The sequence below is a fragment of the Ranitomeya imitator genome, chromosome 5, assembly GCF_032444005.1.
Source record: "Ranitomeya imitator isolate aRanImi1 chromosome 5, aRanImi1.pri, whole genome shotgun sequence".
NCBI lineage: Eukaryota > Metazoa > Chordata > Amphibia > Anura > Dendrobatidae > Ranitomeya > Ranitomeya imitator.
In genome coordinates this window covers 94,791,548-94,803,901 of record NC_091286.1, presented here as the reverse complement: position 1 = coordinate 94,803,901, position 12,354 = coordinate 94,791,548, and the positions used below count along the sequence as shown (strand labels likewise).

General features: G+C 50.5%; 1 protein-coding gene across 1 annotated transcript; it reads left to right on the top strand.

Annotated features, from left to right (window-relative positions):
• The first annotated feature begins 3,623 nt into the window (after positions 1 to 3,623).
• Positions 3,624 to 6,367, top strand: INSM1 (INSM transcriptional repressor 1). The gene has a single exon (XM_069768932.1). The coding sequence runs from the start codon at positions 3,704 to 3,706 to the stop codon at positions 4,964 to 4,966; it is 1,263 nt and encodes a 420-aa protein (XP_069625033.1). The 5' UTR covers positions 3,624 to 3,703; the 3' UTR covers positions 4,967 to 6,367.
• Positions 6,368 to 12,354: the final 5,987 nt, after the last annotated feature.

Below are 12,354 nucleotides of genomic sequence, written 5' to 3'. Positions count from 1 at the left end.
TCCCCCATGAGCAGTGACCTGTGGTGATGGCCTCTCCCCCATGAGCAGTGACCTGTGGTGATGGCCTCTCCCCCATGAGCAGTGACCTGTGGTGATGGCCTCTCCCCCATGAGCAGTGACCTGTGCTGATGGCCTCTCCCCCATGAGCAGTGACCTGTGGTGATGGCCTCTCCCCCATGAGCAGTGACCTGTGGTGATGTCCTCTCCCCCATGAGCAGTGACCTGTGGTGATGGCCTCTCCCCCATGAGCAGTGACCTGTGGTGATGGCCTCTCCCCCATGAGCAGTGACCTGTGCTGATGGCCTCTCCCCCATGAGCAGTGACCTGTGGTGATGGCCTCTCCCCCATGAGCAGTGACCTGTGCTGATGGCCTCTCCCCCATGAGCAGACCTGTGGTGGTGGCCTCTCCCCCATGAGCAGTGACCTGTGGTGATGGCCTCTCCCCCATGAGCAGTGACCTGTGGTGATGGCCTCTCCCCCATGAGCAGTGACCTGTGCTGATGGCCTCTCCCCCATGAGCAGACCTGTGGTGGTGGCCTCTCCCCCATGAGCAGTGACCTGTGGTGATGGCCTCTCCCCCATGAGCAGTGACCTGTGGTGATGGCCTCTCCACCATGAGCAGTGACCTGTGGTGATGGCCTCTCCCCCATGAGCAGTGACCTGTGGTGATGGCCTCTCCCCCATGAGCAGTGACCTGTGGTGATGGCCTCTCCCCCATGAACAGTGACCTGTGGTGATGGCCTCTCCCCCATGAGCAGTGACCTGTGCTGATGGCCTCTCCCCCATGAGCAGACTTGTGGTGGTGGCCTCTCCCCCATGAGCAGTGACCTGTGGTGATGGCCTCTCCCCCATGAGCAGTGACCTGTGGTGATGTCCTCTCCCCCATGAGCAGTAACCTGTGGTGATTGCCTCTCCCCCATGAGCAGTGACCTGTGGTGATGGCCTCTCCCCCATGAGCAGTGACCTGTGGTGATGGCCTCTCCCCCATGAGCAGTGACCTGTGGTGATGGCCTCTCCCCCATGAGCAGTGACCTGTGGTGATGGCCTCTCCCCCATGAGCAGTGACCTGTGGTGATGGCCTCTCCCCCATGAGCAGTGACCTGTGGTGATGGCCTCTCCCCCATGAGCAGTGACCTGTGGTGATGGCCTCTCCCCCATGAGCAGTGACCTGTGCTGATGGCCTCTCCCCCATGAGCAGTGACCTGTGGTGATGGCCTCTCCCCCATGAGCAGTGACCTGTGCTGATGGCCTCTCCCCCATGAGCAGTGACCTGTGGTGATGGCCTCTCCCCCATGAGCAGTGACCTGTGGTGATGGCCTCTCCCCCATGAGCAGTGACCTGTGGTGATGGCCTCTCCCCCATGAGCAGTGACCTGTGGTGATGGCCTCTCCCCCATAAGCAGTGACCTGTGCTGATGGCCTCTCCCCCATGAGCAGTGACCTGTGGTGATGGCCTCTCCCCCATGAGCAGTGACCTGTGGTGATGTCCTCTCCCCCATGAGCAGTGACCTGTGGTGATGGCCTCTCCCCCATGAGCAGTGACCTGTGGTGATGGCCTCTCCCCCATGAGCAGTGACCTGTGCTGATGGCCTCTCCCCCATGAGCAGTGACCTGTGGTGATGGCCTCTCCCCCATGAGCAGTGACCTGTGGTGATGTCCTCTCCCCCATGAGCAGTGACCTGTGGTGATGGCCTCTCCCCCATGAGCAGTGACCTGTGGTGATGGCCTCTCCCCCATGAGCAGTGACCTGTGGTGATGGCCTCTCCCCCATGAGCAGTGACCTGTGGTGGTGGCCTCTCCCCCATGAGCAGTGACCTGTGGTGATGGCCTCTCCCCCATGAGCAGTGACCTGTGGTGATGGCCTCTCCTCCATGAGCAGTGACCTGTGGTGATGGCCTCTCCCCCATGAGCAGTGACCTGTGCTGATGGCCTCTCCCCCATGAGCAGTGACCTGTGGTGATGGCCTCTCCCCCATGAGCAGTGACCTGTGGTGATGTCCTCTCCCCCATGAGCAGTGACCTGTGGTGATGGCCTCTCCCCCATGAGCAGTGACCTGTGGTGATGGCCTCTCCCCCATGAGCAGTGACCTGTGGTGATGGCCTCTCCCCCATGAGCAGTGACCTGTGGTGATGGCCTCTCCCCCATGAGCAGTGACCTGTGGTGATGGCTTCTCCCCCATGAGCAGTGACCTGTGCTGATGGCCTCTCCCCCATGAGCAGTGACCTGTGGTGATGGCCTCTCCCCCATGAGCAGTGACCTGTGGTGATGTCCTCTCCCCCATGAGCAGTGACCTGTGGTGATGGCCTCTCCCCCATGAGCAGTGACCTGTGGTGATGGCCTCTCCCCCATGAGCAGTGACCTGTGCTGATGGCCTCTCCCCCATGAGCAGTGACCTGTGGTGATGGCCTCTCCCCCATGAGCAGTGACCTGTGCTGATGGCCTCTCCCCCATGAGCAGACCTGTGGTGGTGGCCTCTCCCCCATGAGCAGTGACCTGTGGTGATGGCCTCTCCCCCATGAGCAGTGACCTGTGGTGATGGCCTCTCCACCATGAGCAGTGACCTGTGGTGATGGCCTCTCCCCCATGAGCAGTGACCTGTGGTGATGGCCTCTCCCCCATGAGCAGTGACCTGTGGTGATGGCCTCTCCCCCATGAGCAGTGACCTGTGGTGATGGCCTCTCCCCCATGAGCAGTGACCTGTGGTGATGGCCTCTCCCCCATGAGCAGTGACCTGTGGTGATGGCCTCTCCCCCATGAGCAGTGACCTGTGGTGATGGCCTCTCCCCCATGAGCAGTGACCTGTGGTGATGGCCTCTCCCCCATGAGCAGTGACCTGTGGTGATGGCCTCTCCCCCATGAGCAGTGACCTGTGCTGATGGTCTCTCCCCCATGAGCAGTGACCTGTGGTGATGGCCTCTCCCCCATGAGCAGTGACCTGTGGTGATGGCCTCTCCCCCATGAGCAGTGACCTGTGGTGATGGCCTCTCCCCCATGAGCAGTGACCTGTGGTGATGGCCTCTCCCCCATGAGCAGTGACCTGTGCTGATGGCCTCTCCCCCATGATTTCCTTGTAGATGACTTTGTAGTTTTGTGTTATGTTATTTCTGGGAACAGATAACAGCGGAGAGGAGGAATCATGTCAACAAGTCGTATTTGCCGGAGTAACGGACCTCTGTGCTGGAAATGGCGGAGGACAGGTCTGGGGATGTCTCCTTCATCATCCTGCACACCGGGGATGTTACCGGGGGGAGGGATGATACACGGGTAACAGAAGCTATTGGGGACACGGCCTCTCAGGAGCCGGGTGAAGCCAGTAGTGAGCCCCGGCCGCAGTGCGGGCTGTGTGGGGGATGGGAGGTCACCGTCGCCCTCTCCCCCGCCTCCCGGCACGTGTGTCCGGCTATTGAGATGCAGCGAGGCGTGAGGTCGGGCGGGGCCGGGCGTGTGCCGCCGCCGGAGGGGAGGGGCGGGGCTCAGGTACATCTGCCGCTCGCTCCTGGCCCCGCCCCCAGCAGCACTCCAGCCGCCGGGCCCGGCCTGTGATTGGCTGCGGCGGTGACAGCTCGGCGTGCGCTCCGAACATCGCGGGTTATAAAGAGGAGGCGGCCCGGGGGCTGAGGATCCACAGAACGTGCAGCACCTCGGACAGAGCCGGCGAGGCCAGAGCAGCACCTCGGACAGTGCCCGCACCGCCGCCCGCAGACATGCCCAAAGGCTTCCTGGTGAAGAGGAGCAGAAAGTCCCCGCCCGTGTCCTACCGGGTCCGGGATGAGGAAGAGGAGCGCGGCCAGTGGCTGATGATCGCCGCTGTGTCCGGGCAGCGGCCGGAGCTGTGTCCGCCAACAGGAGGCTCTCCGGCCCCGGCCAGTCCAGACCGAGCGGCCCCGGCTCCCCCCTGCAGTCCCCGGCAGCCCCCGGCCGGACAGTACGGGAACCCCGACTCCGTGCAGCAGTCGCTGTCCAGCCCGACCCGGCCGGTGAGCCGCGACTACCTGGAGCGCAGCTTCAGCCTGGGCTCCCCGGTGTCCGCAGAGTCCTTCCCGGCTCTGGTGACCTCCATGGAGCCGCTGCTGTACGCGCCCACCGACCTGAAGCTCAGCTCCTCCGGGAACCTGCCGCCGGCCTCCTCCGCCTCCTCCGGGCTGCCCCTGAAGCGTCCGGCCGAGCCCCCGAGCAAGATGAGCGCCCACCCGGCCGCCAAGCCGCCCGCCGCCAAGAAGACCAAAGCCATCCGCAAGCTGACGTTCGAGGACGAGGTGACCACGTCCCCGGTGCTGGGGCTGAAGATCAAGGAGGGTCCGGTGGAGCCGCCCCGCAGCTCCGGCCACAAGCCGCTGGGCGAGTTCATCTGCCAGCTGTGCAAGGAGGAGTACAGCGACCCGTTCTCCCTGGCGCAGCACAAGTGTTCCCGCATCGTGCGGGTGGAGTACCGCTGCCCCGAGTGCGACAAGGTGTTCAGCTGCCCGGCCAACCTGGCCTCCCACCGCCGCTGGCACAAGCCCCGGCCGCCCGCCGTGCCCAGCGCCCCCGCCAAGGACGAGCCGCTCAGTGACCGCGACACCCCGAGCCCCGGCGCCTCCGAGTCCGGCTCCGAGGACGGCCTGTACGAGTGCCCGCAGTGCGCCAAGAAGTTCCGGCGCCAGGCCTACCTGCGGAAGCATCTGCTGTGCCACACCGCCGAGGAGCTGCTGTACCCGGAGGAGCGGAGAGCCAAGAGCCCGGGGCCCATCAACCTGAGCGGCAGCGCCGAGTGCCACCCGTGCCCGGTGTGCGGGGAGACCTTCCCGGGGAAGAGCAGCCAGGAGCGGCACCTCCGCCTGCTGCACTCCTCCCAGCTGTTCCCCTGCAAGTACTGCCCGGCCACCTTCTACAGCTCGCCCGGCCTCACCCGGCACATCAACAAGTGCCACCCGTCCGAGAACCGGCAGGTGATCCTGCTGCAGGTGCCCGTGCGCCCGGCCTGCTGAGAGCCAAAGACTGCGCCGCCAGGGGGCGCTCACAGGAGGGCATCACGTCTGCCCACCATAGCCCTTCCAAAGGGACTGCCCGGGGGAGATGGACTGCTGCCACACTGACGAGAACTGTGCCTTCCCTGCTGCCACCCTTCACCTCTACTGACTGTTCTCTCGCTGCCAAATGAAGCCCCAGCCAGAGGCGGTGCCACATTATTGTGGTTATTGTGCTTTAAAGCCAGCCAGCCACCTGCCCGGGCCGAGCGCGCCATGGCTGACTGGACCGAGGACTGTGCCCACCTGCTGAGGGAGGCAGCATCCCTGTAGGAAAGCAATAATGCTCTCCAGAGTCCACCACTGAGAAGTGAGGCAATGCCGTCCCCTCACCCACCCCGGAGTGGCACCTTGCACTGACTCGCCACTTGTTGGCATTGCACCTCCAGCCTTAATAGGGGAAACATTATTGCTGTGCTGCCTCCCGCCATCCCCAACCATGTAATGGTGCCCGCGCCTCCTGCCCTGGCACTGGACTGTGAGTCTAGCTGTTCTGTAGTCTGTTGTAGGGTGACACAAGACGTCCCGGTGTACTGTGCGTAGCTCCTGCCGTGTCGGTGGGCTCCTGTTACCTGCCCGCTTCGCCCACTCTCCGTAGATACGGTCTCCTGTAATTCTCGTCCCTGTTTCTGTGCGGAGTCCACGTTTTCTGCCTTTCGCTCCCAGCCTGTGCCCGACCTGATGATTAGCTTTATAATGGCTGGCGAATGCCGCCGACTCCCGTCCGTCTCGATGTTTTCTGGTAGTGGGGGAGGGGAGACGTTTATTTAGTCTTTAGCCACAAATGCCTTGTCTCATAACTTGTAGAAGAAACGAGAAACTGCCTTGTCCGCCTTCACCAGTGTAGAGGCCAGCCGGTCACCACCACCGCCGGTCACCGCCACCGCCCGGCGCTCACACTACTATCCAAATGTATATGTTAATTTTATGATTATGTTTATTTATTCCTTTATTTATTTATGTGATGACAGATGTGACTGTGATTGATCACGCTTTTATTGGAGTATTTTTTGGTAGAACATTCCGGATTTGTAACCTGTTTTTTTATTTATTTGCCTTTTCCTCCTATAGTGAAGCATTGAAGGTTTGCGCCTTTCGACATTCCTAAACAAATGGCTATTTCCATTCATTGTGCTTTAAGGGGTAGACGGCTCTTGTGCGGATAGCCCCTCTTATACAGATAGCCCCTCTTATACGGATAGCTCTTAATGTCTAGAAGCAATCTCTTTTCTACATACATTATTTTCTTATCTGCTAGCTGTTTCTAGAGAGCTTCATAGAACTGTTTCCACTGTGTAACAATTTGCTATTCAAATAAAAATATTTTCAAATTCAAATGTTAAAAAAATTGTGACTCTTGTGTTTACTCTACATGATCCATAAATCAGCAGAGGGGGCTCGTCACACAGAATGTAGCCCCCCAATAGCCCAGGGAGACCCCTAATGTAGACTCCATTATTCTGTGATAAATAGGGAGACCCGCTAATGTAGACCCCATTATTCTGTAATCAGTAGGGAGACCCCTACTGTAAACCCCCATTATTCTGTGATCAATAGGGAGACCCCTAATGTAGACCCCATTATTCTGTGATACATAGACCCCCTAATGTAGACCCCATTATTCTGTAATCAGTTGGGAGACCCCTAATGTAAACCCCCATTATTCTGTGATCAATAGGGAGACCCCCCTAATGTAGACCTCATTATTGTGTAATAAATAGGGAGACCCCTAATGTAGACCCCATTATTATGTAATAGCGAGACCCCTACAGTAGACCCCATTATTCTGTGATACATAGGGAGACCCTAATGTAGACCCCATTCTGTGATACATAGGGAGACCCTAATGTAGACCCCATTATTCTGTGATACATAGGGAGACCCCTACTGTAGACCCCGTTATTCTGTAATCAGTAAGGAGACCCCTACTGTAGACCCCATTATTCTGTGATACATAGGGAGACCCCTACTGTAGACCCCATTATTCTGTGATAATTCTTCTATCCCACATATATCCCCCCTCTGCTCAGCTCCAGGAGATGTCACTATATATTGTGTCCCCGCAGGCTATCGAGTAGTTACCCAAAAATGGTGAATAAGGAGCCGCTCATCGCAGAACAGGACAATCTAAGAGCAGGAGGGAAATCAATTCTCTATCAGACAGCACAAGATTTCAGAATCGCGGCATCTTATCACTTTACTATTCTTTACATTTGTATCTGTAGTTATATACTGTAATATTTACTTGTTAAAATCTTTTTTATTTGATTATTAATTTTTGGAACATAAGATCTTGTTTTAGAATTATTTTTTCTTTCTTTAAAATGACAATTAACTTAAGAAGTTTATTCTACTAGTCGCATTAATCTTCTAATCATCTAACACCGGCTACCTTCCTACTGTGAGTTAAAAAAAAAAAAAAAAAAATGCAAGTAACCCATTATACTGAAAGTGTGTAGAAAATCTGTAACCTCAAAGTGGGGATGTAGCCTTATAATATAGATAACAATGACACAAAGTTACAAGTGGTTTGTGATCTTTAGGGGGTATTACACAATCAATTAAATTGTAAGGGGACATCTGTTTTTGGGATTACCTGATAAGGACATAGAAAGTAAAAAAAAATAAAAAAATTATATATATATATATATATATATATATATATATATATATATATATATATATATATATATATATATATATATATATATATATATATATATATATATATATATATATATATATATATATATATATATATATATACCGGGGGGGAGTTGAGGGGGTTTACAGTCAGTGGGACAATAAGTGCCAGCAATCGTTAACCCTTGAGTAATTGTAGATTTTGGTTGGCTGGTGACCTTTTTGGGGCATGTCCTGTATTACACATTTGGATGGATAATCTAGTCCTACCTAGAGAATTATTTTGACCATATTTGTGCTGAATCACTGCAGTCAGTGAAAGTACAGTTCACATTTGATAAACCTTTATGCTATGGTCGCACGCTCTGCTGGCCGACACATTATAAAGATATATTTTTGGAATTTTACGTATTTAGCACATGGAGGACTTTCACAAAGAGTTATCCAGTAATGTGCAGCCCCTTTAAGTATTCCTATACTGTACCTCCCTATATGCAGCATTTTATCATTTTTCTTGTATAGACAAGTGAGTGGCAGAACACAGGATTTTCTCCATCCATCTCAGCCTGATATATCCGACATGGAGGGAACATCTAAAATATTTTGGGATGTGTATCAGTGCTGGTTTTACAATAATGTAGTCACACACATAGATTGGCTTAGGAGTCGCTCACACGAGTGTATATCTCAGACTAGTGCTCTCCGATGTTTTATCACATAGCACTCGGACCAATGATATACGATGGTGCACTGCTGATTTATTTATTTTTTATTTTTTTTCTCATGTCTATTCAGCATGAGAAACAAAATTGCAGCATGGTGCGAGTGGCTCTACAAATCAGATCAAGCGCACTAGGGTGCCAAGGAAATATGAACTTTGCAAATCGGTAAGTCTTGTCACTCAAATTTGTTCCTTTTGGCATAAGGATTCACCATGTAAAATATGTTGACATTAAATTTAGATTTACCACTTGCTCAAGATATATATATATATATATATATATATATATATATATGTATGTATAGATATATATATATGTATACACACACACACACTTGGTATCGCCGCATAGAGAAGTGCCCAATCTATCAAAATATAAAATCAGTTAATCTGATCGGTAAACGGCATAACATACCATACATAACGCGGGATATGCATGACGATAAATACTAAACAAACATTTAAAACTGCAATACGATGTGCCATTGAGCAACCAGTAAATCAGTGTTCCCCAAGTTCGGTCCTCAAGAGCCACCATCGGGTCATGTTTTCAGGATTGCCCATGTGAGAATTCCATCATCTAGACAGGCAATAATTCCATCACCTGGGCCATACTAACGAAATCCGGAAAACACGACCTGTTGGTGGCTCTTGAGGACCGAACTTGGGGAACACTGCAGTAAATGATAACTAATCTTAAAAAAAGAAAATTCTAAAATATCTATGACCAAAAAGGAACAAATAAGGAGGTAAGACCTTCAAAAATTTGCTACTTAATTTTTACCATGCATTTCCTTGGCACCCTAATGCGCACCCATGGGTGCGTGGAATTTATCAGACATCTGAGTGCAGTCCGATTTCTGCAGACTCACAGAATGGAGACGATGGCAAAAACTTGGTTTCTATCTTCTCACTTGTGCTATAATTCTCTCATCCCAAAAAATCAGATCACACTAAACTGAAACTCGGATCAGACTTTGGTCTGAGTGTCATTTATATAATCAATTCGACTTCTCCTGGAAGTTTGTTTTATTGTTTGGAGTTCCAAGAGAAAGAGGAGACTCTGCTTCCTTTGGCAGCCCCCCTAGCCCTTATTACGACCGTTTTACAGCACCAAAGTTCGGGTCCCCATTGACTTCTATGGGGTTTGGGTTCTGGATCAAGTTCGGATAGAGTTCTAGCCTCCGAATCGAACTTTGGAGTAAAGTCCGGTCGAACAACATGAAATCCAAGCATCGATGGGTCATCCATAGTGGTGACCTCTTAAACTGAACTTTTAGGGGATCAAACGTCTGAATCTGACTAATGTATCATACTTAAGACTAATCGTGTGTCTGTGAGTCCACAAATACAATGCACAGGAGGTCGTCTTATTGCCTTGTATTACTGCGCTGAGCTTTATAATGTGATTGCAGGACACTTTGGCTGCATCTCAGGACCACGGATGATGCAGAGGTTTTTTTTTATAGTGTGTACATAAACTCCCAGCAGATCAATTTCTGGGCTCCACAAGATCAGGCTATGGGCTAATGGTATGAGAAGGTGCATCAGAAAGTGACAGTATGTTTTACGTTCAGGTAATAGAGCTGTATTACTTCGCTTCAAGGGAACTCCCAGAATCTCTGTTCTGCAGTGCAATGAAAGAGAGAAATCATTAAAAGGCCCCTAGAGCTGCCGGGGGCTCAGAGGTGAAGGCGGCCCACCTCGGTGGAAGAGCATTGGGGAAATGTATCAACAGTGAATTCTAGCCCTGGTAATGTTCTAGTCATTAGCCCCATGTATTGTAACTTCCATTATTATTTTGTGCCAATATTAAAAAAAATAATAATTTGGCATCCAGGATTAGATATGCATAAGGACAACAGCACCTCACAATATACAATTTAAAGTATAATGAATAAGGAGGAACATAAATATGGACAACATTATGGGTAACCCATAACATAGCATCAAAAAGGGGGAGAAGAGGAAACATGGTATTAAACCCACAATAATAAGGCATTTGTGATTATAAAAACATGTACACTTTATTAGTTTATTTTAAAAAAAAAAGGAAATAAAACCTCTAGGTCCACAGAAAAATGGTGACAACAGCAGGATAGGACTTGATAAATGTAATGATAGTACAAACACATTTATTGGATGAAGGAGCTACTGAATACTAATAGCATGTTCAACTATGGGTGAGATAATACATATAATAAAATGTATGCAGAACTTAAAATCTGTAAGCAGGTTTTTATTATATAATCTGAGGACAGAATGAGGCAGAGGTTAAAAAACTGAATCCAGGGATGTGTCACTTATGCTGTGTGCTGTCTTTACTCGCAATGAAGGTTTTATCACCTGCAGATTATCACTACTACAGCTCATGTGCCTGCTGGACCGACCACTCCCCCCCTCCTGGGATAAGCAGCTTACTGTCTGTAGACTATGTACATACAGTGCCTGGTGTGGGCTGCTTTCTCAGCCCTGCTAAAAACTCTTGTCACAAATGCTGCACCTGTAAACTAAGTGATACATCAATGGAATTGTGGTCTCTTTCCCTAGTTCATGCTGCTCTCAGATGAGGTAGCAAATGCCTGTTGGCAGATTCCCTTTAATGCAATAGTAGAACAGTAGTGCATAAATAACAAAATGTGAATCCAAAAACAAGAGCCATCATCTATTTGTCCTATCCTTCTCGATTGGCGCCAGCTTCGACATGTGTTGTGGTAGAAGCCTTCATCTCAGGGTTGCAAATTACATTTATCGTGTCCTATTGTACGTTATGAGTCACCATTTTTTCTGTGGACCTACAATTTTTATTTCCCCCAATTTTTTTTAATATAAACTAATAGATTACATGTTTGTATAATCAAGATTACTGGATTAGGCCACGTTCACACTTTGGGTATTTGGTCAGTATTTTACCTCAGTATTTGTAAGCTAAAATGAGGAGAACAACCACCAGAGGAAAAGTATAATAGAAACACGTCACCTCTTCTGTATTTATCACCCACTCCTGGCTTTGGCTTACAAATACTGAGGTAAAAAACTCACAGAATATTCAACATGTGAATGTGGCCTTACTGTGGGGTTAGAACCTTGTCTCTTCTTCCCCCTTTTTAATGTTTTGTTCTATTATGTTTGTTACTCTCCTTGCTCTACTCTAAGGCCAGTCTCACAAGTCCAGATTTTTCCGGTACGTGAAGAAACGGTTCCGGACTTATCCGTGTGCGCACGTAGGCCATCCGTGTGTCATCCGTGTGTCCGTGTTTTGAAACAATTTTAACCCTATGAGTTTTAAAAAAAAGCACACGAACTGCATCCGTGTGCGGTTTGTGTTTACACGAACCCATTGACTTTAATGGGTCCGTGTGCTCCCACGAACACTGACCTGTCTCTGTGTTTTGCACACGGTCCGTGAAAACACGCTGACATGTGCAGAGACACAGTCATTTTAATGTGTCTACGTGTGTCAGTGTCTCCGGTACGTGAGGAAACTGTCACCACACGTACCGGAGCCACTGATGTGTGAAACCGGCCTTAGAGCTGGATTTTTCTGTTTGCTTTTGGAACCATGGGAAACCAACATTTCCGTTCAACTAGTTTGATATTGGTTCATGTCCGATTACATCCTTGGTCCAACACCCAAAGCCCGAGCCCCTATGAGTACCCCAATCTGAAGAGTCCTAGTCTGGTCAAAAGTGCACACTATATTCAGCTACTTCAGGTGACAGTTTCCCTAAAATCTGACTATGGGGCTCCCAGAAACCAGCAACAGATGGTAAATGGTGCTCTATACTTGTGTGGCATTGGAGCAGGATATAGATTATACAAATGCTTCTACTTTTCACACACTAAAAAGCCTCTCCACGGTAGGAAGGGACAAGGGTTTTCTGGAGATGGAACCATATTTAAGGGCTTGATAATTATTACCAAACCTATAACCTGCATACATTTCTATTAGAAGAATTGACAACTTCACAAAGACGAGATTCCA

Bases quoted from the DNA above. Each gene is read 5' to 3' on its own strand.
- INSM1 (XM_069768932.1), top strand. From the start codon at position 3,704: ATGCCCAAAGGCTTCCTGGTGAAGAGGAGCAGAAAGTCCCCGCCCGTG.